The sequence below is a fragment of the Eulemur rufifrons genome, chromosome 6 (assembly GCF_041146395.1).
Source record: "Eulemur rufifrons isolate Redbay chromosome 6, OSU_ERuf_1, whole genome shotgun sequence".
Lineage (NCBI taxonomy): Eukaryota > Metazoa > Chordata > Mammalia > Primates > Lemuridae > Eulemur > Eulemur rufifrons.
The window spans coordinates 58,116,620-58,140,101 of NC_090988.1; the positions used below are offsets into that span (position 1 = coordinate 58,116,620).

At 36.7% G+C, this 23,482-nt stretch overlaps 1 protein-coding gene across 2 annotated transcripts in view; it reads left to right on the forward strand.

Moving 5' to 3' along the window:
* Window positions 1–21,398, forward strand: part of NLRP14 (NLR family pyrin domain containing 14) — a 31,734-nt gene extending 10,336 nt beyond the window's left edge. The window contains exons 5-11 of one of the 2 annotated variants that reach the window (XM_069469494.1): window positions 279–449; window positions 8,243–8,413; window positions 9,155–9,325; window positions 10,781–10,951; window positions 13,002–13,172; window positions 20,171–20,341; window positions 21,049–21,398. In XM_069469494.1, the coding sequence (XP_069325595.1) occupies window positions 279–449; window positions 8,243–8,413; window positions 9,155–9,325; window positions 10,781–10,951; window positions 13,002–13,172; window positions 20,171–20,341; window positions 21,049–21,184 (1,162 nt within the window). In that variant the 3' untranslated portion in view covers window positions 21,185–21,398. The remainder of the gene's footprint in view (window positions 1–278; window positions 450–8,242; window positions 8,414–9,154; window positions 9,326–10,780; window positions 10,952–13,001; window positions 13,173–20,170; window positions 20,342–21,048) is intronic. The other variant, XM_069469493.1, reaches the window with a different exon arrangement.
* Window positions 21,399–23,482: the final 2,084 nt, after the last annotated feature.

The following is a 23,482-nucleotide window of genomic DNA, read 5'->3' on the forward strand; positions in this document are numbered from 1 at the left end:
TTATTTTCCTTGAAGGTTAAAAAAAAAGTCTGGAGTGTCAGTTGTCAGGATGTAAATGGAAATCAAACTTGTAAGCCTATTGTTTTTCTAAGTAATGTCCTGAAACTCAGATTTATGATCTGACCTGGAATATGAGAAACCCAGAGTGGGATAAGAGATGAGAATAAGATAAAAGAATATTCATACAGTATCTAAGAATTAGATTAGAAAAAAATGGGATGCTGTAACCAGGGACAGAGATGATTTTGTAATTCCTCCTGCATGTTTTTCTTCCAAAGGTTGAGATCTGTCACTTTCCCTGTAAATGGTTGTCAGGATATCTCTAGTTGTTTGATTCACAACCAGAATCTGCTGCATCTCGACCTGAAAGGGAGTGATGTAGGGGATAATGGAGTCAACTCACTATGCGAAGTCTTGAAATACCCAGAGTGTAAACTACAGAAACTGAGGTAAGTCTTGAGGTTTTTATGATAATTGAGACCTCTGTCTGTCCAAATAGACTCTTACAGCCTGGCCTTGCTGTTCACAGGGCTAGCTTGAATCTACTTTTGTTATAAGGAGCAGCAGGGATCAGAAGAATCAGGCTGATTTCCTCCTGGTGGGACTTCTCACTCCTGCCATGCCCCCACTGAAGAGTTCTCATTGTGTGGTTCTGTGTCTCTATCTCCTAAATCTGGGGGAGGGGGAAATAAGAGAAGAGCCAGAATTTATAAACATTTAACACTTTTCATATTTCAGTGCTGAAATAGAGTCATTGTATCTTTGAGCTCTCTTAGAAAAGAAGGCACTAATGGTAACCAGGGACAGTGCTGGGGCAGTCTCTGTTTTCCTTGATTTTTCATAGTGAGTCCTCAATTTATAACTGCAGCTCAGTGACCAGCCCAGAAAGTTGAGAAAGAACAGTGTGGCAGCTGTCAACTGTCAAGGCACTTGCTCGCCATCACACACTATTGATCTTAGTGGTGACCCTTTGGCTGATTTTTCTTTCTCTATGAATGTGAAAGGAGTAGCAATTGTACTTGGTCTCCACATCATGTAATAGGTTTTAAGAAAGATCTCATTTTCTAATAAAAGGCAATTAAATATGTTGGCAAAACTAAAACAAACAAAAATCATTACAGTAAGTTTTACATTGGAAGTTTTTATAATCCCTGGGCTCAGTTCTAGGCGAGTGATGCATGAAGGGCCAAGGTAGGTCTGTATTTGTGGGGAGCAAATTATACTCTAGGTATAGAAATAATAAGTGAAATCTGAAATAGGACCTTCTTTGAATTTTTAAAAACTCCTATTAGTTTTTACAAGATGGAATTCACTTATAGCATATCTGGAAAGTTGGATAATTCTTGAACATGACTTGAGTTCAGTTGCCAGTAGGCCATGTCAGAGTTGGAGGTTTTACCAGATGGGTAGTAGTGTTAAGACATTATGAGGAGTTTTCTGTAACCTGCACCTCTTGTCTGGAACCCAAGTGAGAAGTATGTCACTGGTTCCTATGTCTAAAAATAATACATATTAGTAGCAAAAAGCTGTTAAATGGAGGAAAAGATGTTTTCTTACAGTGGGAGCTGTGGATCTAAGAGAAAAAAGCCTTAGTACTTGACAGTTCAGCAGGATTTGGCAAAATCCCTCCTTTTTAGCTGAGGTTTGAATAATGTCTTCCACCAATAAATCTTAATATAGGCCCAGTTACCAGGCTTTCAAGAAGGAAACTATCTGTGTGGGTCAACTCATAGGGATCCTTGGACCAGTGAATAAAATGCTTTGGCAGAAGTCCCCAGAGGTTCATAATAATCTAATGCTGCATTATGTAGGACTGAATGTTCTCCCAGTGTAGATGGCCACTGGGGAGTGACCATTGATCTTGTAGGCCTCCTGTTAACATTTCACATGTGGAAACTTCCAGCTTTCTGTTTGCTTTAGAGCTCATATTTTAAGAGCCGTGACAGTATGAATATCTTCCTTAGTCTGACTTGTGCATAGATCATGCTGAGCTGAACTTTTCTGAATTGCATTTTGATGTTTTACTCTCCCTGATTCTAGATAACGTGGGTAGAGAAAGTATGTCTTTGCCAGTCTGCCTTGCAAAATATCCCAGTTCCTATAAGAACTTAGCAAATTTGCAAATAAAATATTTTTAAAAACTTTAAATTGCCAAGAGACTCATTTCAGCCCCATGTACATGAGCATACTGAAAAGGTACACACAATCACTAATTTTCATAGGAATGTTTCACTTAGTATTTATTAGAGGTTCCCCCTCAAGAAGCGCGGGAAGATCTACTCTCCTCGTCTCGATAACTTTTTCCACATTGTGGGCCTGGTAACAGGTTAGCTCTTAAAATATTCTGAGCAAGTAGGGGGAAAAAACAGAAAACAGAAACCTTGGAGTATATCAGTAATTCCTAATTGTGCCCAGAATCTCTTCTTAGTTGGTGTGTGCTCTGCCATTATGGCTTTACAAACAAGGTAAGGGAGTGACTGTTCATTCCACCAAAAGCCACTTGACAGGGGCCAAAATGGTATAAATGCAAAACACTCTCTTCATCTTCAAAGATTTTGAATTAGAGGACTAGTATTCCAGAAGGGAGAATCTAAAATAGTTAGATAAGAGGAACATGACTGAGAATGGCAAATATCCACAGCCTCGTCTGTGTCATCAACTAGAGTAACATATTACGTTACAGGTAAATATAGGGTATGAACCATTAGAAAGTTTTGCTTCTCTGGGAGTGAGGAACTCTCATGATTTATTACAGTTATTTACAATCATGAAGTGCATAATGAGTCATAAGTATGACCAGATTTGGAGAAGTGAGAGTACACGCTTTAAAATCAGAAGTTCTACCACCTGGACAGATTACCCAGTGAGCAGAAGCTTGAGTTGAAACTAAACCAAGCCCTCTCTTCTCCATTACAAAACATTTCTTTTATTCATTAACTTTAATAAACTTTGATATGGGTGTATACATGGCTTCATAATCATACAAAATAAGGTTTAAATCAGCAGTCCCCAACCTTTTTGGCACCAGAGACCGGTTTCATAGAAGAAATTTTTTCTATGGACAGGGGTGGGGATGGTTTTGGGATGATTCGAGTGCATTACATTTATTGTGCAGTCAGACCTCTCTGCTAATGATAATCTGTATTTGCAGCCGCTCCCCAGTGCTAGCATCACTGCCTCAGCTCCACCTCAGATCATCAGGCGTTAGATTCTCATAAGGAGCGTGCAACCTAGATCCCTCTCATGTGCAGTTTACTATGAGCTCCTGTGAGAATCTCATGCCTCCACTGAACTGACAGGAGGCGGAGCTTATGTGGTGACATGAGTGATGGGGAGTGGCTGTAAATACAGGTGAAGCTTTGCTTGTCTGGGCAGCTCACCCTCTGCTGTGTTGCCTGGTCCTTAACAGGCCACCGACCAGTACCGGTCAGTGGCCCAGGGGATGGGGACCATAGGTTTAAATGAAATATAATTAAAAGGTTTAAACTTTAACTTTTTAAACAGAAATAATATGGAATATAAGACAATATTGATTTTGCTTTCTTACTTTGAATAGTGTGAAGAAAAAATGGGTTAACAAATTGTGTGGTAAGAATATAATTTATTTTTTTTTTAAATATAACTTCTAGAAATCTTTACATAAATATAAATTGCTTACTAATTTTTAAAATATCATTCCAAGGTTAAAAACCAATAAATAAGTTTGGAAACTAAGTTAACATTAAGGATAATATAATCACTGTTAATAACTAAGAATATAGCAAAACAATATGACACTTCAAAACTTGACCCGGATAGTATAAAATATTTATAATATTCACTGATTCTAAGATATATAAGATTCCAATTTATAAGGGTGCTGGTCATTTATTTAGCTCATTTTAATTATATACCCATATATGTTTATATACTTTTAAATATTAATATAAATAATTGTATGTCTAACAAGGGAATTGTAAGAGATATAAGAAATTCTTTAATTTAGATTTCTTGTTAAAGAAATAGAGCCTTAAGTGATCTAAAAAGCTATGTTTGCATTTTTATTTCTTACTGTGGTAAAATCAGGGAGGAGGCGTGTAGATATCATTTAAATCTCAAATCACAGAACAAATTAATTTATCTCATGATTAATCTTGATTTAGAATAGGTCCATGGAGCCTATCAACCCAAAGGCTCCTTCTCTTGGAAACACCATTTCTTTGTCACCTGTGGTATATTCATATTGAGTCGTAGGGAACAGACAGCTTCTGCAACCATATTGCTTCAGCAACAGCTCTCTCCTGTTGTCTCTCAATTTCTAATTCATGTCAGAAAAGTAAGTTCACTCAAAAAACAAAATTATGAAAATTTTTTTTTGGTTTTTTTTGAAACCTGGAAATTACACATCTGCATAAGAGAAAAATATGCTCACACAGCTGCTCTGAGCTCCTGTAGAGCTCATCTCTGGGAACAGTAGTTCCTCCTTACTGAGGAATGGCCCCTTTCTCACGTGATGGCAGCATTCTGATCCCTAGTCATCTAGCAGCACAGGAGAGCTTACTCCACTAGGGCTCAACTCATAAAGAAAGCTCCAGCATCTTGCATCAGATAAAATTCTACCCTAACTCTCAACCTTGAGAGCTTATTCTGGATAGGTGGAACATGGATTCTTTCCACTGAATCAACTGCATCTAGGACCACCTTATGGACCTATATCCAATGACAGCTGGTCAGAAGTACAGACAGCAATCAATAAGGACAACAAAAAGAATAAAAGTTATAATTTGCTTACTTTTCAGGGGCTTTGGGAATTTCCAGTCAAGGGCCTTGTTTTAGTGGTTCTATTAAAAAGACAGTTGGACTGACTCCTCAGAAGGACCTAACGTAAGCTATAAGATAATCTGTCTCCTCTGTTTTGGTGGCTCATATTTAGGGGTCAGTTCGGAACTGCAGTCCTTGGCTTTTTGCTTCCCTTTTGAATGAATCACTGTTGACTGATGTTAGATGCTAATGTAAATAAGACCTCCATACTCTAGAAAAACAGGAAACGGAGTTATATATTTTTTATTACTTTATGCATGTGGGGAGGAGAGTGCCAATGATCTTTTTTATGATTTGACAAAATCTTTTCAATACTTATAAAATTTGGGAATTCAGAAATATCAATTTGAAGATTAGAAGTGACACATTATTAAATAAGATAATTGATAAAAATATTTGACAAAGTAGTAAAGAGTTGTTTTCACAAGATATAGCAACAATTTCTAAAGTCTAGGTATAAGATTTCCTTACTATGATAAAACAAAATCATTTTTAGAAAATATTTTCTGACTTTGTTAACTACAAGGGAAAGAGAGGACTTTTTTTTTTTTTTAAATGAGGCTGAGATATATCAAGAGTTAGGAGGTCCCATAGCTGAAATTCTGTTAGCACTAAGAAAAAAAGAAGAAATCTCAAGAAACTCAAACTTGTAATATGGAAAGGATAAGAGCGAAATAGATTATGAACAAATGGACTACTGAGCATTTAATACTTATTATATCTACAGTTAAAAACATTTTTAAATGGTTTCAATACTGTTTATATTTTTCCTTTATAAATGAAATATGTTTTCTTTCATTTTTGTTTTACATATGTATCTAGAAATTTGCAAATAATATTGCCTGTTTTTAATTTACTTGGTGATTATTTATTACCCTTCAGATTTTTCCCCCAAATGTATGCTTGAATTAAGAAATTCAAAAGGATTTAGACATTTAAAATACCCTTATGTAAGGCAATACATTTGGCATATGTCTATCATACAATTTCCAATATGTTAATTTAATCTGGGATTACAGGGAATAGATGTTTTTATACTTTGGACTCTTTCAGAACTTTTGACTTTTTTTGATCATGTCAGCACACATGAATATAATGATTTTTAGACTTAATTCTATATACTTAATTTTTATCAATGTATACTGCCATTTTTTTTGTTTTTCTTAAACTCAACTTTCCCACTGTAGAAAATTTTAAAATTGATTCATTGCATTCTTAGCTGGTATGATTTTAAACTAATGTTTTCATGAAATGTGTATATGGTAGGTATATTTTATGATCTTCTTTATATCCTTTAATTGCCTTCCTACATGTATGATGACTTACCTGGGTCTCAGGTCTCCACCTTGTTCTCAGAATTTTGACTTTGCTATATTATTTGTTAGCGCTTAGTGTTCTGATGAGAAGTCTAAGGACAACCTGACTCTTCAATATCTTAACTCACTTCCTATCTTCCCAATTGGCTGGTACATTTTTTTATTATTAGTGATGTCAGGATATTTTTCATTTTTGCATGAAAGTACCTATTCATCTGCTGGCAACCTTTCCCCCCTCCTTTTCTTCTTAGAAATGATCTCTGAGATTTTTGATTTTTAAAGTGGTTTTGGTTCTGTTCTTTCTCTCTGTTTTTCAAGAGCATCTAATAGTCATTGGTTGTAGCTCTTTGCCTATATAACTTCTACTTATTGGCATTTTAATCTTTTTTTTCCTTCCTTTTTGGGAAGTTTCTCAACTTATTTTCATTGATTTGATTCTTTATTGAACTTAAATCCAATGCAGATTTAAATTTTCCCTGTTTTTTTAATTTTATGCACTCTTTTATCTTAAACCTACTCTCTTTCTCAGTCTGATCTTTACTTGTGGTGTGCTACTCTGGTTTCATGAAGTCTGCATCTTCCTATACACATAAAGTATAAAGCAAATTTTTCTAAACATTTTCTTCTATTTCCTAGTTTTCTGTTTTTCATATATGTGTGTATTTTCTGTCCAGTAGTGTAATGTTCTTTTTCTGTAAAACTTTAACACTTTATCCACAGGTCCCATAATATCGGGATCTTTCTCTAGAAGATCTCTGTTTAAACACAATGACAAGATTTCCCTTCTTTCCCTAACTGCCTGCTTGGTGGCTGATTACAACACCCTTATGATTTAGTCTGCTCAGGCTGCCAGAACAAAATATCACACACTGAGTGGCTTAAACTTATTTCTCACAGTTCTGGAGGCTGGAAGTTCAAGAGCAGGGTGCTGGCAGGGCTGGTCTCCTCTTGCCTTCTCATTGTGTCCTCACATATATGTGCATATTTTACTTGTGGCCTTTTCTGTGTGTGTGCTAATTCCTCAAGTCTCTTCCTCTTCTAAGAACACCATAGTATTGGATTAGGGCCCCACCCTTATGATTCATTTAACCTTCATTACTTTCTTAAAGGCCCTATTTCCAAATACAGTCACAGTGGGGGATTAGGGCTTTAACATAGGAATTGTGGAGGGACACAATTCAATCCATAACACCTTTTCAGGGCAAATTGAGTTTTTCACCCTTAGGCCATGTTCTAGATATAATCCTGAACTGAGGAGGAGCTTCTCCTGTTCCTACCTCTATATACCCTGATTTTGATGAAGAGAAACAATTTCTGAGTGACTCAGGTTGATAAGTTCTTGATTAAAAGGAACATTTGTTCTGTGAAGTTTGGATTTAGTCAAAAGGCTGCAGTGAAAGATCTGGAGGGCCACATGTGGCCCTGAGGCCTCGGGTTCCCCACCTTCGACCTAGAGCAACTTCAAGTACCCACAATGCTGCTGCTGCCTGACTCTTACTGCAAATAGCTGGTTCACTCGCAGCCTTGTGCAAAGCACAAGTTGTCACAAACAGTCTCTCAAAATATTTTGAAGAGCTCTACATGCACCTTTTCTGCTTCCCTTCCTCTTTTACTTTATTTTAGAAACTATTTTATTTTATTTACGATTTATTTCTTGTTTTCACTCTTAAGGACTGGGCTCCTCAGAAAACATGATTTGACTTCCACGAATAAATAAGCTCATGGGAGACACAGCTTTTGCCTTGACTTCCTGTCCATCTCTTGTTCTGTGTCATAAGTCAGAGTGTACAAGGGTACAATCATCCTTCAATCCATCTTCTTCTAACTTGTAATTAGAGGAAATTCCTTTCAGATTAAAAAATATTAAAGATATTTTTAAATGCTTTCATATGTATTTTCAAAGGGAATCAGAGCGGCGAGGATGGGAGAAACAAGCTCTCTTCCCTTAACTCTCTGGCAGAGCCTCATGCTTTAGTTAAATAACTCTCTTTCTATGTAGAGAAGCTGGATCTTTCAGGCAAAGTCCTCCAAAAGACTGGGAAACCTCTCACCCTCTGGCTGAAGAGTTTTGGTTGTAATTCTTCTCTGACAAGTGGTCATTTCTGTTTTTCTGTGTTGTTTTCTAGGTTAGAATCCTGCAACCTCACTGTAGTTTGTTGTCTAAATATATCTAAGGCTCTCATCAGAAGCCAGAGCCTGATATTTCTGAATCTGTCAACTAATAATCTACTGGATGATGGAGTGAAACAGTTGTGTGAGGCCTTAAGACATCCAAAGTGTTACCTACAGAGACTGTCGTGAGTCTGTTTTGCATTCTGTAGAGTCATTTTGTTCAATTCTATATAGCTAAATTATGATCAGATGTGGAAACTGCTTAGGTCATGATACTAACTGGCTCAGTTATCAATCCTGTATGAGCTCTACATGCAACCTACTTTTCTTCCTCTACTTCCCTCCCTTTTTACTTAACTTTTAGACACTTCTTTCTCTTCTGATTTTGTTGTTGTTGAGACAGAATATCACTCGGGGTAGAGTGCAATGGTGTGATCATAGCTCACTGCAACCTCAAGCTCCTGGGCTCCAGTGATCCTTCTGTCTCAGCCTCCCAAGTAGCTGGGACTGCAGGTGTGTGCCACCACACCTGGCTAATTTTTTTCCGTTGTTTTTTTTTTTCCCCTGTAGAGACGGGGTCTTGCTCTTGCTCAGGCTGGTCTCAAACTCCTGACCTTAAGCCATCTTCCTACTTTTGCCTTCCAGAGTGCTAGGATTACAGATGTGAGCCACTGCACCTAGTCTCCTTTCAGAATGTTCTCTTATTTTCATTCTTTGCTAGGCTTCCCTTCTCCCCTTCCATGTTTTGTTTCATCATACTGTGTATACAGCTGCAGTGGAATTCATAATTTAAGTAGGTTTGTTGAGCTTGATTCTATGGTCGACCTGTAGGGTTTGTAAGCAACAGCTAATTTACCTATGATGGAGAGGAGAAGCATGAACTTTGGAAATTGACAGATCCCTTCCCATCTGTGTTCCTCCTTCAGCTTAGAAAGCTGTGGCCTCACAGAAGCCGGTTGTGAGGATCTTTCTTTGGCTCTCATCAGCAATAAAAGGCTGACACATTTATGCTTGGCAGACAATGCCTTGGGAGATGGTGGAGTAAAGATTATGAGTGATGTCTTGCAACATCCAGAGTGTACTCTACAGAGCCTTGTGTAAGTGTCTACTATTTTCATCTTTCTAATATAATATACATTTTGAAATATAAAATGGGAAAGTATTATGAACGTATCCTGTACTTTGCATTTTCCTTACTGTTACCCTTAATGATAAGAGGATAATGATAATGATTGCAATAATAATTGTAAATAATTGTGTCTTTATTCTGGATCCTGTGCTAAATTTGTTTACTCTGCACAACAGTACCTGATGGCGTCAAATTGCTTACCTGAGTTCTAGGTGCCTCACTGTACAGGTGAGGAATGCGAGGCTTAGAAAGGTAATGCAACTTTCTAAGGCAAGCAAATGATGAATTCAGAATTAAAGTCTAACACCTATCCAGCCCCAGAGTCTGGGCTCAGAATAGAAATACAGCATTCCATGGTATGGCTCATCACAGCAAGATTATTCAGATAATTTTTGTTAGATAATTTCCTAGGCATGGAAATAATGAGCCAAAGTTTTTATTTTGTCAGATATAGTTAAATTGCCCTCCAGATAGGTTGTTTATGTTCCCAGCAGCAGTCTAGGTGCCTGCATTTTAATTCCCTCACTGGGTATCCACAATCTTTTTGATCAGTGTTAATTAGATAATTGAAAAATAGCTTTTACAGCAATCTGATGTTGAGCATCTTTTCAAATGTTGTGGGCCTTTTATATTCAGGAATTGCCTCTTTACATGTTCAATTTTCTTCTGATGTTTTCTGTAATATATGTTATATTATATCACATGTATTATATTATATAATAATTTTCCTAGTATGTTGTTTTATTTCTACCTTTATGGTTATTTTTTATAATATAGAAGTTTAAAATTTTGGTGAAGTAAGATTCTGCTTCATGACTTATAGAGGTTTTGTCATAATTAGAAATACCTTTTTTAGAAAAAATACACTATATCATCTTCTCATACTGTTTATAGTTTAGTTTTAACATTTACATGTTAAATTACTCCAAATTTATTCCTGATCTAGCATTTACTGTTAAATTATTCCAAATTTATTTTGTTATAAGGTTTAAAATTATTTCCCCTCTATATAAGATTTGTTGTACAAAAATCATTAATGACGTAATATATCCTTTCCTTACTGACTGAAAATGCCACTTTTATTATGTAAAAAAAGTACTTATTATGATTTTTCCTGTTCTTCTCCATCTGCCTGCTCCTCTATGCTTCTACAACAGGGTGCTATATTTATGTGCAATGTAAAGAGGTTAACGTTTGACTTACATAGTAAGAAAAATTCTGAAGAACACGAATCCAGTTTTAGCCTAATTGGATGTAAACTTAAGTTTCCCAAGTGAGACAGGCTGGCAGTGAGGGTGTTTCATCTGAGATGGAGTTTTGGCAAGTAGATAAGGGACTGTGTAACATGAAACCTTTTCAAAGATACCAATCTCTGGGAAGTAGAGCAATGATTCCATCTTTCCTCACATTGTCCTTCCTGTAGGCTGAGGCGTTGCCATTTCACTTCGCTTAGCAGTGAATATCTCTCAGCCTGTCTTCTGCACAACAAGAGCCTGATACATTTGGATCTAGGATCAAACTGGCTACAAGATGATGGAGCAAAGCTTCTGTGTGATGTCTTTCGGCATCCAAGCTGTAATCTTCAGGACTTGGAGTAGGTTTTCTGTGACTTTTGTGTAGTTTCAACTACAGAGCATCTGTGAAGGCAGGGGAAGTTAGGAAAGAAAGGCTGAGAACTGAGTCACTGTCAGAGAAAGGAATATGCAGCTGATTTTCTCTCTCTCTCTCTGCCTGAGACAAGCTGGAGAAATCTGTTTATCAGATTTTTCAAAACAATTACCATAGTAATTATAGTCAGCTTCCCTCAGGTAAGGAAGACCAGAGGCATCAGGCTGAGCAGTAACATATTATTTTTTCCTTGGTTGTGCCCTAGTGAATTTATAGTGTATCTGCTATTTCATATCTGTGGAGCTGAAATTGTGCTCTATAACTTTTTCTTTTAGGTTTATATTTAAACTCAGGTTTATAATTAGGTCAACTTTCAAAGAAATTGAGAAGTGAATTCTTAAAAATATCCTGTAATCCATTTTTAAACATCAACCGTTTTTATTAATATGATGTCCTCCCTTAGTCTGTGAGCAGGTATCTACATAGTACATATGCATGGTATGTGGATATATAATTGTGATTATTGCATAGACGTGACTTTGGAGTTTCATTTTCACTTGGCAGTATTTTAGAAACACATTTAAATACGTATTTAAAATCATCATCTTGATTATTTTAATGACTATACAATATTTAGTATTTCATTGTGTAAATATTGTGGCCAGAGTGAAGCCAGACAGAGGTGTCACTTAGCAATCTCAGTTCACTTTCCCACTAGGACCTTCCATGGGACAAGTAGCTTGGGTGAGTCATTAAGGGTCCAACCTGAGCATAGTTTTTTACAACTATAAATTCCAAGCTCCTTTGTATACCCAGAAGTGTTTTTCTTGACTGGACTGACTCATGATAACCAAACTTTCGAATGAGTTTAAAAGTTTATTGTGACATCTGTAAACACTAAGGTGCTTGAACTTTAGGGTCCAATAAGCACTTGTACTTGCTTTAGTAAACTGTAGATTATGTGATTCTCTGAAATTTCCTTGATCATTATTCAACTAGAAGGCAAAGTTTTGCTTAATGGACATTATCATTCAATCCAGTGCCTTCATTTCAACTACAGAGATAATTTCTAGGTGACCTATATACTCAAGGTCTTTGCCCAGCCCACCTTCTTTCCTTAGCATTACTGTAAACATGTAGACAAATTCCTACTTTCTTAGTTACTATCATAGCCTCTCTGCAGGCCATGCCAATTCTCTCAACAAATATTTACAACAAATATGTGCTAGATGCCGAGGAGACTAAAGGTCACTAAGGTGGTGCTCTCCTCTTCAAGTAACACAAAATTCTGATGACAGGAAAATAAACACAAAGCCAATTATAATACATTCCATACGTTGTCATAAGGATATGTCAACAGTCCCAATGAGCAAGGATTGATACTTCACAGTGCAGACAGGGTTACTTGAGGCTTGAAAAATGAAGAGGATTTTGTTCTGTGGGGATATCCTAGGCAGAAGGAAAGGAGAGAGAATAGAAGGGGAATAACAACAGATGTAGTATACTTTGAGAAAAATGGATGTGTATAGTGAGAGAATAGGGTGGGGCAAAGTACAGAAAGAGAAAGCTAGGGCCAGATTGTGATTGCGCTCGAATGCCATTCAAAGGACCTGGAAGAAATACCTTCGTATGTTGCTTGGTTCTTTCTTCTGTGGAGATAACACTTTGAGATAGATGCCTGGAAAACTTTTTATTTCAGAAATATATTAAAAACTGAAAGCACAGAGATCTATGGGTTCCTTGGGAAAACATATACCCAGTTTTTAAGTATTGCTAAAAATAAATGTTCATAACCTTGATTTTGAAAGTTTTGTAGATAACAACCTGTTTGTGAAAGAAAACAGTTTTACCTGCTGGTTCCCTCTGCTCATTAAGAAATCCCATCTGGTCATATTAGACTTTCTCATGTGCATCCGGGATTGTAGATAGAAAAGAGTCAGAAAAGAAGTTCAAATACTTGGGCATCTCTCCTGGAAAGAAACTAATTAAGCCTCACAACTGGAGGATTCACTTCTCCTCTGTTGTATTTCTTGCAGATTGATGGGCTGCGTTCTCACTAGTGCATGTTGTCTGGATCTGGCTTCTGTTATTTTGAGTAATGCAAACCTGTGTAGCCTGGACCTTGGGAACAATGATTTGCAGGATGATGGAGTGAAAATTCTGTGTGCCGCTTTGAGACATCCAGACTGTAACATTCAGAGGCTTGGGTGAGTTCAGTTTTCTATTAGGAAAATTATACCTACTTGCTTGGCATAGCTGGATGAAATTTAGTATATGGAGAGAGGATGAAAAATAAATGGGGCTAGAAGTTAAGTTACTCTGAGAAATAAGAATCTAAATTTCAAATATATGAATCAATATATTGTGTGTTTGTTAGTATAGAAGCCACATTTCACATTTCTTTGTATCCCTCTTAGTGCCTTGGATAGATATGTATTAACTAAATTATAGCTCATTTGGGTCCTCCATGTTCAGTCATCCTTCAGATATTCCATTTGTCCTTGAATTAATTTTTTTGAAGATTTGACTAATCACTTTCTATGTGTAAAACACTATGTTCTTCAAGAGCTTGTAATCTAATAAAATCTCATCCTATGTTCTGGGTACTTCTTATATTCAATCCTATATCGTTTAGGTTTTTTTTTAATTTCAAAATATTAAGTGGGTACAAATGTTTTTGTTATATGGATAAAGCTTTTATAATGCTTGAGTCAGGGCTATAAGTGTGCCCATCACCAAAACAGTGTTCATTGTACCTGTTAGGTAGGTTTTTACCCCTCCCCCCTTCTGATTTCCAATGATTTTTACTTCTTTCTGTGCCCATGTGTGCCCATCAGTTAATTCCAAATTATTAGAGAGTGCATATGGTGTTTTGTTTTTCCATTCTTGAAATACTTCACTTAGGATAATGGTCCCAGTTTTATCCAAATTGCTACAAAACACATTAATTCATTTCTTTTTATGGCTGAATAGTGCTGCATGGTATATATGTAAATACCACATTTTGTTAATCCACTTATGAGTTGATGGGCACTTGGATTGATTCCATATCTTTGCAATTGTGAATTGTGCTGCAGTAAACATTTGAGTACAGGTGTCTTTTTGATAAAATGACTTATTTTCTTTTGGGTAGATACCCAGGAGTGGGATTGCAGGATTGAATGGTGGGTTTACTTTTAAGTTCTTTGAGAAATCTCCATACTGTTTTCCAGAGAGGTTGTAATAATTTGCGGCCCCACCAACAGTATACAAGGATTCCTTTCTTTCTGCTTCCATGCCAGCATCTATTGTTTTTGGACTTTTTAATAAGAGTCATTCTGACAGGAGTAAGGTGATATCTCATTGTGGTTTTAATTTGCATTTTCCTGATGATTAGTGACATTGAGCATTTTTTCATATGTTCATTCGCCATTTGTCTATCTTCTTTTGAAAGCTTCTGTTCATGTTTTTTGTCCACTTTTTAATGGGGTTGTTTTCTTCTTGCTGATTTGAGTTCTTTATAGATTCTTGATATTAGCCCTTTATTGGATGCATAGTTTGCAAATATTTTCTTCCATTTTGTAGGTTGTCTATTTGCTCTGTTGATTATTTCCCTTGCTTGTGCTTAATAATTAAGCTTTTTAATTTAATCAAGTCCCATTTATTTATTTTTGTTGTTGCTATAATTGCCTTTGGGGTCTTAGTCTTAAATTTTTTGCCTAATCCAATATTTAGAAGGTTTTCTTACATTTTAGAATTTTTGTGGTCTCATGCCTTCCATTTAAGTGTTTTATCCATCTTGAATTAATTTTTGTGAGTGGTGAGAGATAGAGGTCCTATTTCATTCTTCGGCATGTGGCTATCCAGTTTTCTCAGCACAATTTATTGAACAGGGCTTCTTTTCCCCAGTGTATGTTGTCTGCTTTGTAGAAGATTTAGTTGATTGTAGGTAGATGATTTTATACTTGGGTTCTCTGTTCTGTTCCATTGGTCTGTGTCTCTATCTTTATTTAATCTTGAAATGATATTGCCTAGTACATTTTCACTCACACAAGATGAATCATTGACCTCTGAGTTAAGAATTGTGCTCTACATGTGGGAAGCCTAGACACAATGATCTGTCTCATACTATAAGAATTTAGATGTTTCCCAGAGAAATAGTCCCTGACTCTTCCAAGAAAATGATGTTTTTCCTATATTTCCATTTACCGTTTATGTATTTTTATCAGAACAGTGATGAAGTTGTAACTATTGGATCTGAGATTTAAGTTTGTCCTACTTATAACCTAATAAGTTAGGCTATTGCTGTTTCATGGATTCTGGCAAAAAACACAAGACTTCTATCAGAGACAAAGGACTTTATTACTTACATCATAGCAAAGGCATGAGCATTAATATGTTTGTGTCAATTTCCTTTGTTCCCCAAGTCTCACAGGGCTGACATGAAGGTCTGGGATGGATGCCTGCACATGCAGTGGGCTACATCCAAGAACAACAACATGGAGTTTGAGAGACCCACCATTTTATAGCAAGCAGTATGTCAGCCGGCTCTTTGTCCTGGAGGGAGACATTATTTCATCCTCAAGGTTGCTCATTGCAAACACAACCCTGGGAAATGGCCTGGGTGAAGAGTTGTCAGGGCTTTGCATTCTTGTTAGCAAAAGAAGTAGGAGAGAGAAACTCCTATGGAAGAATGTCTCCCAATAGCCACCTCCTTTTTCCGCACAGTGCAGTCTTGGCTTCTGGTGAATATGCCATTGTATTGGCCACTCTCATTAATCTGACCAGTAGAGGCTGTGACCAAATCAGTTCAATTAATCTCATATACCATTTAATTAAGGCCAGTATCAATAAGACTTCAAGTACAGGATGAAGTGAACTTGCAGTATTGCTTTCAACCGTGCCTCCTGGGTCCTAGACTCAGCCAACTGAGTAAGTCTTACAGAAAGACTAACAGCTCTTTTATACATTATAAATCCACACAAGGGAGTTAAGAATGCTGATCTTTGGTGTAACTGGCAATAATAAAAGACAAAAGATAGTCCAGAACCAACGTTCATACCCAATAAAGATATTCAGTGGTCCACTGTTCCCCACATGCAGGCATATAACTCAAAGGAGCACAGGTCACTCTAATTTGAGATTTGTTGTTATTATTTGATTTGGGGCACCATTACACTGGTATGTTTAAGCTAGCTGGACAGTCTCACTGGTAGTTGCAGCTGCCTTGCCCCCCCATTCATGGTATAGCCCAAGACAGGTCTGGCATCAGAGAAGCCTATGAATTTGTTTCAATCATATTGGAACAAGGTTGTGCTGGTGGTTGTGTTTGTACACATATGATAGGGGTCCACAGTTGGGGCTGCCATTGTTGGCATCAGACATAGCAGAATAGTTCATGACTTGCTGTGTCCACATGAGATTTTCTGTTTTCATAGCATGTGGACAGGCACTACAAACTGGGCAGCAAGTCAGATTGCTAGCTGCAGCTGCTGCTTGACTCACACAGACCACATAATTATTTTGCCAGGCTGCAGTGTCGGATCTAGGGGAAGAAAGAGAGAATTAATTGGTCTTCCCACTCTCTGCACCTCCCAGATTCTAAGCTTGTTGTTTCTCTTCTCCCACACCTATGATATCAGTGTGTTCCCATCAAAGTGACTATAATTTCACTTAGTTTCCAATCATCCCCCACTTGCACCCAGACCTTTGGTCCAGAAGGATCAGGTAGGAGGGAGACAAAAGCATCCTTACAATATTTATGGGAAACTATTATATTCCACACATTATATTTCATATTCTATATTATCTCCTAAATATCAAAGGCAAATTATGAAGCTTTGGGGTCTTTAATCTACCTTTTAAAAAATATAGTTGAAGGTTAAGTCTAATTTACTATTTTTTCTATATAGATACTCATTTTTTCCAGCAAAATTTATGGAAGTTTCTCTCTCTTTTCTGCTTGGCCAGGGATACCTTTGTTATAGAATCACATTTTCACTGGCTCATGGATCTGTTACTGGGTTCTCTATTCTTTTCCAATGACCTGTTTGTAATTCCCAGTCCCAATAATGTACTCTTAATTACTAAAGCTCTATGATAAGCCCCGATACCCATTAGAGCAAGTCTTCTCATCTTATTCAAGAGAATTTTGGCTCTTGTTTCCCTTTGCATTTCCAAATAAATTGAAAATATCAGCTTATCAAGTTACACACATGTGCACATGCACCCCCTCCACCAACCTACTATTCATTCCATTTTGAATGGAATTGCATTGACTATCACTTAATGAGTCTCCTGATATACCAAAATGATATATCTCCCTATTTAGGCCTATCAATAAGGCTTAGTAATTTTTCTTTGAGTGTCCCTGTATTTTGTTGTTGTTCAACTTTATTCCAAAGTCCTTACTGTATTTCATTGCTGTTGTAAATGGTTATTTTTGTTATTTTTTCATTGTGTTTATCCCATATACATAGAAACACAGTTGGTTTTTGTATGTTGATTTCATACCCAGTAGCTTGCCACATTCTCTTGTTAATTCTAATTGCTAATTTGTAGATACTTTTGGATTTTCTAGGTATAAAATAATATCATTTGGGAATAATACAGTGTAGCTGTTTTTTTCCTTTTCTGTCCTTATATATTTTTTCTTTTTATTGCCTTTGCAAATGTTAATATGTGTTATATAATTAATATGTCTAGGCATAGTGGGCTTTCTTGTGTTCCCAGTGTTGAAAGCAAAATTTCAGTGGTTCACCCATTTATCAGTTTAAGGAAATTCCCTTCTACACTTAGTTTGTTAGAAATTTCTATTTTCTTTTTAATTCATGAATAGATGTTAAGCTTGAGAAATTTACTAAATGTGATGAATCCTATTGATTTATATATTCTGTCAATCTTGCATTTTTGGACAAAAACCAGCTCAGACATGCTATCTCTTACAAACATTGTGATTTTTTTTTTTTTGGTTAATATATGACTATTTAAGCATCTTTGTTCATAATGGAGATTAATTTATCTTTCTTGTGCAGTCCTCAAGTTTTTGTATCAAACTTAGGCTATTTTTATAAAATGAGTTCAGGAGTGTTCCTTTTTTTTTTTTTTTTTTTTTCAGTTTCCTAGGGAGATTTTTGTAAGACTGGAATTGTTTGTTCCTTGAATTTTGTAAAAATTTTTGGTGAAACTGTCTAATCTGAAGCTTCCTTTGTGTGTAGATTTTTTTGACTTCTGATTCAATTTTTAAAATAATTATACATTATTCAGGTTTTCTTACTGAGTACTTTTTGGTAAGTAATATTGATTTTATCTATTTCATCTAAATTTTAAAACTTATTGGCAAGTGTATAATATTTTATTATCTGCTTGACTTCTAAATCATCTGTAATGATGTCTCCTTTCTTGTTCTTGAAATTGGCAATTTGAGGCTTTTCTCATTTTATTTTTCTTTTCAAAGAATACAACGTAGATTCTCTTTATTGTATGTACACATTTTATTTCATTTCTGTCTTTATCTTAATTCTTTTCTTGTACTTTTTCTGGGTTTATCATTATTTTTCTAAATTCTTGTGTGTGATGCTTAGATCATATATTCCCTTTCTTCTTCTCTATCGCAGATATTTAAGGTTATGATTTCCCTTCATTGCATTAACTTTATCCTACAAGTTTTGATATTAAATGCAGTGTTTTGTTTTTGATTTTGTTATTTATTTTTTCCTTCAACCCATGCATAATTTTTAAGTGTATGCCTTAATTTTCAAACATGAGAGGATTTTCCTATTATCTTTCTATATTTAATCTCTATCATTGTGGTCACTGTGCATGATTGCAGTTTTCAACAATTTGTTGGCATTTGCTTCCTGGCCCAGTGTATAGTCAGTTTTTGTATGTGTTCCCTAGTGCACTTAAAAGGAATATGAAGAATTGTTGGTTACAGTATTCCATATTAGTTAATTAGATTGTTAATTCTGTTCAAACGTCTATATTTTTGGTGACTTTTTTTGCCAGATAATTCAGTTACTGTGAAAAATATAACATCTCCAGTGTAATTCTAGATTTGTGTTTTTCACTTTGTAGTTGTTAGGTCTTTTTTCCTATATTTTGAGACTGTTATTAGTGACTACAAATTTAAAATGATTGTTTCCTGATGAATTCTTGATAACCCTTTATGTCTTATAATGCTTTTTGCCCTAAGGTGTATTTTGTGCGATATTTATGTACATTGTGTCATTATTAGTGGGACTGTCTCTTCACCATGTTAATGTGAGTTCCATGTGTGCAGCAACTTAAAGTTTTATATACTCAGCACTTGTATAGGCATTCAGTTGTTCGGTGGCTAGGTAAGCATAGAGTGAAAATTTTTTTATTTCAGCATATTACAGTGGTACAGATGTTTAGGTTACATATATTGCCTTTGCTCCACCCAAGTCAGAGGTTCAAGTGTGTCCATCCTCCAGATGGTGTACACTGCACCCATTAGGTGTGAACATATACCCATCCCCTCCTGCCCCCTTCCACCTGGCTGACACCCAATGAATGTTACTACTATATGTGCACATAAGTATTGATCAGTTAATACATAGGGTGAAAATTAAACACAAATTGGTTGGGGGAACATCAGGTACAGAAGGTTGAGTTTAACATTCTTTCTCAGTTCATGTATTACACTATCATTGGCCTGTGCAAAGGCCCTTGATTGGTTGGTTGGTTAATTGGCTAATTTATTTCCATCAGCCATTCTCCTTCCCATGTGTAGTTACAATATGCCATAGAATTGTGGCTATCCTTGTAAAAGATGTGATGTTGTTTTTTGGTGTATGCATTTTTATTTGCATAAATGGCATGGCACTGGAGACCTTACTATATTCCCTGCTTTTAAAACATTCAATACCAAGTTTCTAAAATCTACTTATGTTGATATATATATTTAATGTTCAAAGATTCAACTGCTTTATAGTATTTTAGAGTGTGCTTGCATATTTTATTTATTCCATGGACTATAATTATGAATTTGTAATTCATGATTTTGGAAGGGATATGTTCAGCCTGTAAGTATCTAGTAATAATGAATATTATAAGTACTTACAGTCTTTGAATTTACCCTAATGGTACTCACTTTTTTAAGTTTCTGGAATTATCCTCCACTCTAAGCTCACAGATCTTTTTGTGTGCTTGTTCTCTGTCATGGGATAAGGCCATTTTTGTCTTTTGTCTCTCTTCCCTACAGGTTAGCATACTGTGGTTTGACCTCACTCTGTTGTCATGACCTCTCCTCTATTCTTATTGGCAACCAAAGACTGATGAAAATGAACCTGACACAGAATACCTTAGGGTGTGAAGGAATTAGGAAGTTATGTCAAGTCTTGAGGTCTTCTAGGTGTAAACTGCAAGTTCTAGGGTAAGTCTTTATTTGCTTCTGAGGGGGAGGGTTTCCTGTAATGAGGGATCTGGGGGTCTAGGGAGTCACTCATTTACTGGAGGCCTCAGAATCAACCTGTGTATCTTTAAGTGTTTATTGGGCACTTATTTGTTTTTCTCTCATAGAATGTTGAATCTAAAGAGATATAATAAAACATAGCAGTTAGGAGTTGAACACTTTGGAACCAGACTACTTGAGTTTGAATTTTGGCCCTACCACTTACTAAATGTTTAATTTAGGCTAGTCCCCCAATCTCTCTTTGTTTTGGTTTCCTTATCTGTAAAATGGATGAAATGATAAAAATCTCCCTATAGGGTTATTGTGAGGATCTGGGTCAATATAGTCAAGTACTTAGAACAGTGCCTAGCATAATAATAAACAATGAATGTGTCAGCTGTTTTTATCATTAGCATTAGTAGTAGTATTTTCCTTGGATTGCAAAAGGCTCTTGAAGGATCCTTTTATGTTTTTACCTATTTTTCTCTTCTATATTCCATTTTCCTTCAACTGCTGTATCTCCCTCACTGTATCTCTCTCAATTCCTTTCCTCACTCCCCATCCATGTTATAATATTCTCTTTCTACTTTAATATAACAGTTTTTTTTGTCCTGAAATCCTTCACAGGGTAAGTGGAGGACTGTACGAAAATTGACTTCAAGGAAAGAGATGTTTCCTTGTTTTCCCAGGTTGTGCAAAGAGGCATTTGATGAGGAAGCCCAGAAGCTGCTGGAAGCTGTGGGAGTTAGCAATCCACACTTAACCATAAAGCCAGATTGTAATGATGATAATGAAGAAGATGGGTCCTGGTGGCGGTGTTTCTGATTTGAAGAACCTGACATTCCTTAAAAAAAAAATAAAAATAAAAATAAAACCTCAGAAGGATGAGGACTTGTGTTCTTAACTTTAGGTGCTTTGCCTAGAAGATATGCACTTGACTTCTGTTAGATACAGGTTAGTCCCTTCTTTGTAAAATGTTTTTTCAGCTTCACATGGGGGTTGAGATGCTAAAACAAAATGAAAAACATAAAGCTCTCTGAAAAGGATAACATGTTTTTAATTGGATACAGAGCTTAAGAACTCAGGTAAGAAAAGTCTAGACATGAGACTGGAAGATGGGTCCAGGGAGGATCAGTTAAAGTGCCTTGTTTTCTTTCCCATTCCCACTGCCATGGCTTAGTTCACAGCCTTGCCATCTCTGGCACCTTTTATTTGAATGTGTCTCCGTGTGTGTTCTTGGGACCACCAGTGTCAAGATCACTTGGATATCCACCTTAAAATGCAGATTCCTGAGCCCCACACCAGACTTAGTGAATCAGAATGTCTGGGTAAGGCTCTGTAGGAACCAGCCTTTTTTAATAATTTCCCAGGCAAATTCTTAGGTATACTTAGTATTTGAGAATCACTAGTTTCTATAGAAATAGGAGTCTATGTTGAATGCTTTCTGTAGCCTATAATGAAAGAAAAGGAGGCTTAATTCCCTTTAAAGGAATATAAGGTTATTTGGGTTAGAGCTAAAAACAGGTTCTTCCATTTGGCAAAAACATGACACAATAAAATTGTCTATGAAAAACTGTTCTGGTTTTTAGTGCTGTGTAACCATCCCAAAATTTAATGGTTTAAAACAATAACTATTTTATTAAATCTCAAGACTTAGTGGATTCGAAATCAGAAAGGGCTCATCTTAGCATTTCTTATACTCCACCATGGTATCACTTGGGGTTCCTTGGTGGTATTCAACTGGCAACCAGGTTGCTCTGGAGGCCCCAAGATAACTTTTACTCACCTCTCTGGTGCCTTGGCAAGGGTGGCTGAAAGGCTGGGTTCAGCAGGGCCCCTCCTCCCTTCATGAGCCTCTCTGTATGGTCTCTCCAGGATGGGGATTCAGGGATTGAAAGGGCCAAGTAGAAGTTGCCAGTTCTCTTAAAAGGTAGGCCCAGAACTGGCATAAAGTCACTTCTGTCATTCTTCATTGGTGATAACAGTCCAGACCAGCCCCAATTTAAGAGTAATCAATTCTTGATGGGAGTAGCATCAAAGAATTTGTGGCCACCTTTAGTCTACTACAAACTCATCTTTTTAGTCTCTCTATGTAGGAAATAAGAACGCTCTTAACTGGTTGTAAGGGAAAGAAACACTTTTTCTTCTCTCACACGGTCAACACCCACACACTTCTGGTCACCAAATGGGTGGGTTTTTACCACATCAAGAAATTTTCCAGCACTAGCTGGGTATCCTATAATTCAATTCAATTCTGACACTATTTACCTGGAGATAGCATCAGATCCCACAGGCTAAGAGCACAGTCCCACAAGACTGCCCCCCTCCCCCACTTCAGGTACGAATTGTAAGTCCCAGGTTGTGCCCTGTACTTCTGACCAAATGGCTACACATTGGGGTTCCCACAACTCATTCCTTGGGTTTGGATAAATTTGCTAGGATAGCTCACAGAACTCAGAGAAATACGTTAACCCATTTATTATAAAGGGCATTACAAAGGATACAAATGAACAGCCAGATGAAATAGATACATAGGGAAAAATTAGGAAGGGTTCTTTCCCTGTGGATTTAGGGTACACCACCCTCTCAGCACGTGGGTATGTCCAGTAACCAGGAAGCTCTCTGAACCCCATCTTTTTGAGTTGCTATGAAGGCTTAATTAGGTAGGCATGCTTGATTAAGTCATTGGCCATTGGTGATCAACTCAAACTTTTAGTCCTCTCAGCCCTTGCCTTCCTGGAGTTGTGGGTGGGTGGAGGGAGGCGTTGAAAGTTCCAATTTTTTAGTCACTGAGTTGGTTCCATGGCAACTAGCCCTCATCCTGAGGCTATCCAGGAGCCACCAGTCATCTCAGCATGCAAAGACACTTACCAGTTTAGAGATTCCAAAGGTTTTTTAAGCTGTGTGCCATGAAACGGGACACAGTATCATACTGGTACAATAGCCCCTGGGTCAATGTGGCAGGGCTGGAGATGACAGTAGGTCATGAAAGTCTGAAGGGGACAAATGACAATCTTGTGGAGATTTACAGGTACTGATTTACTGGTACTGATATCTACACAAAACAATGATACTACTGGCATTTGGCATAGGTGATCCATGGTGGGGAGGGGAGCATTACTG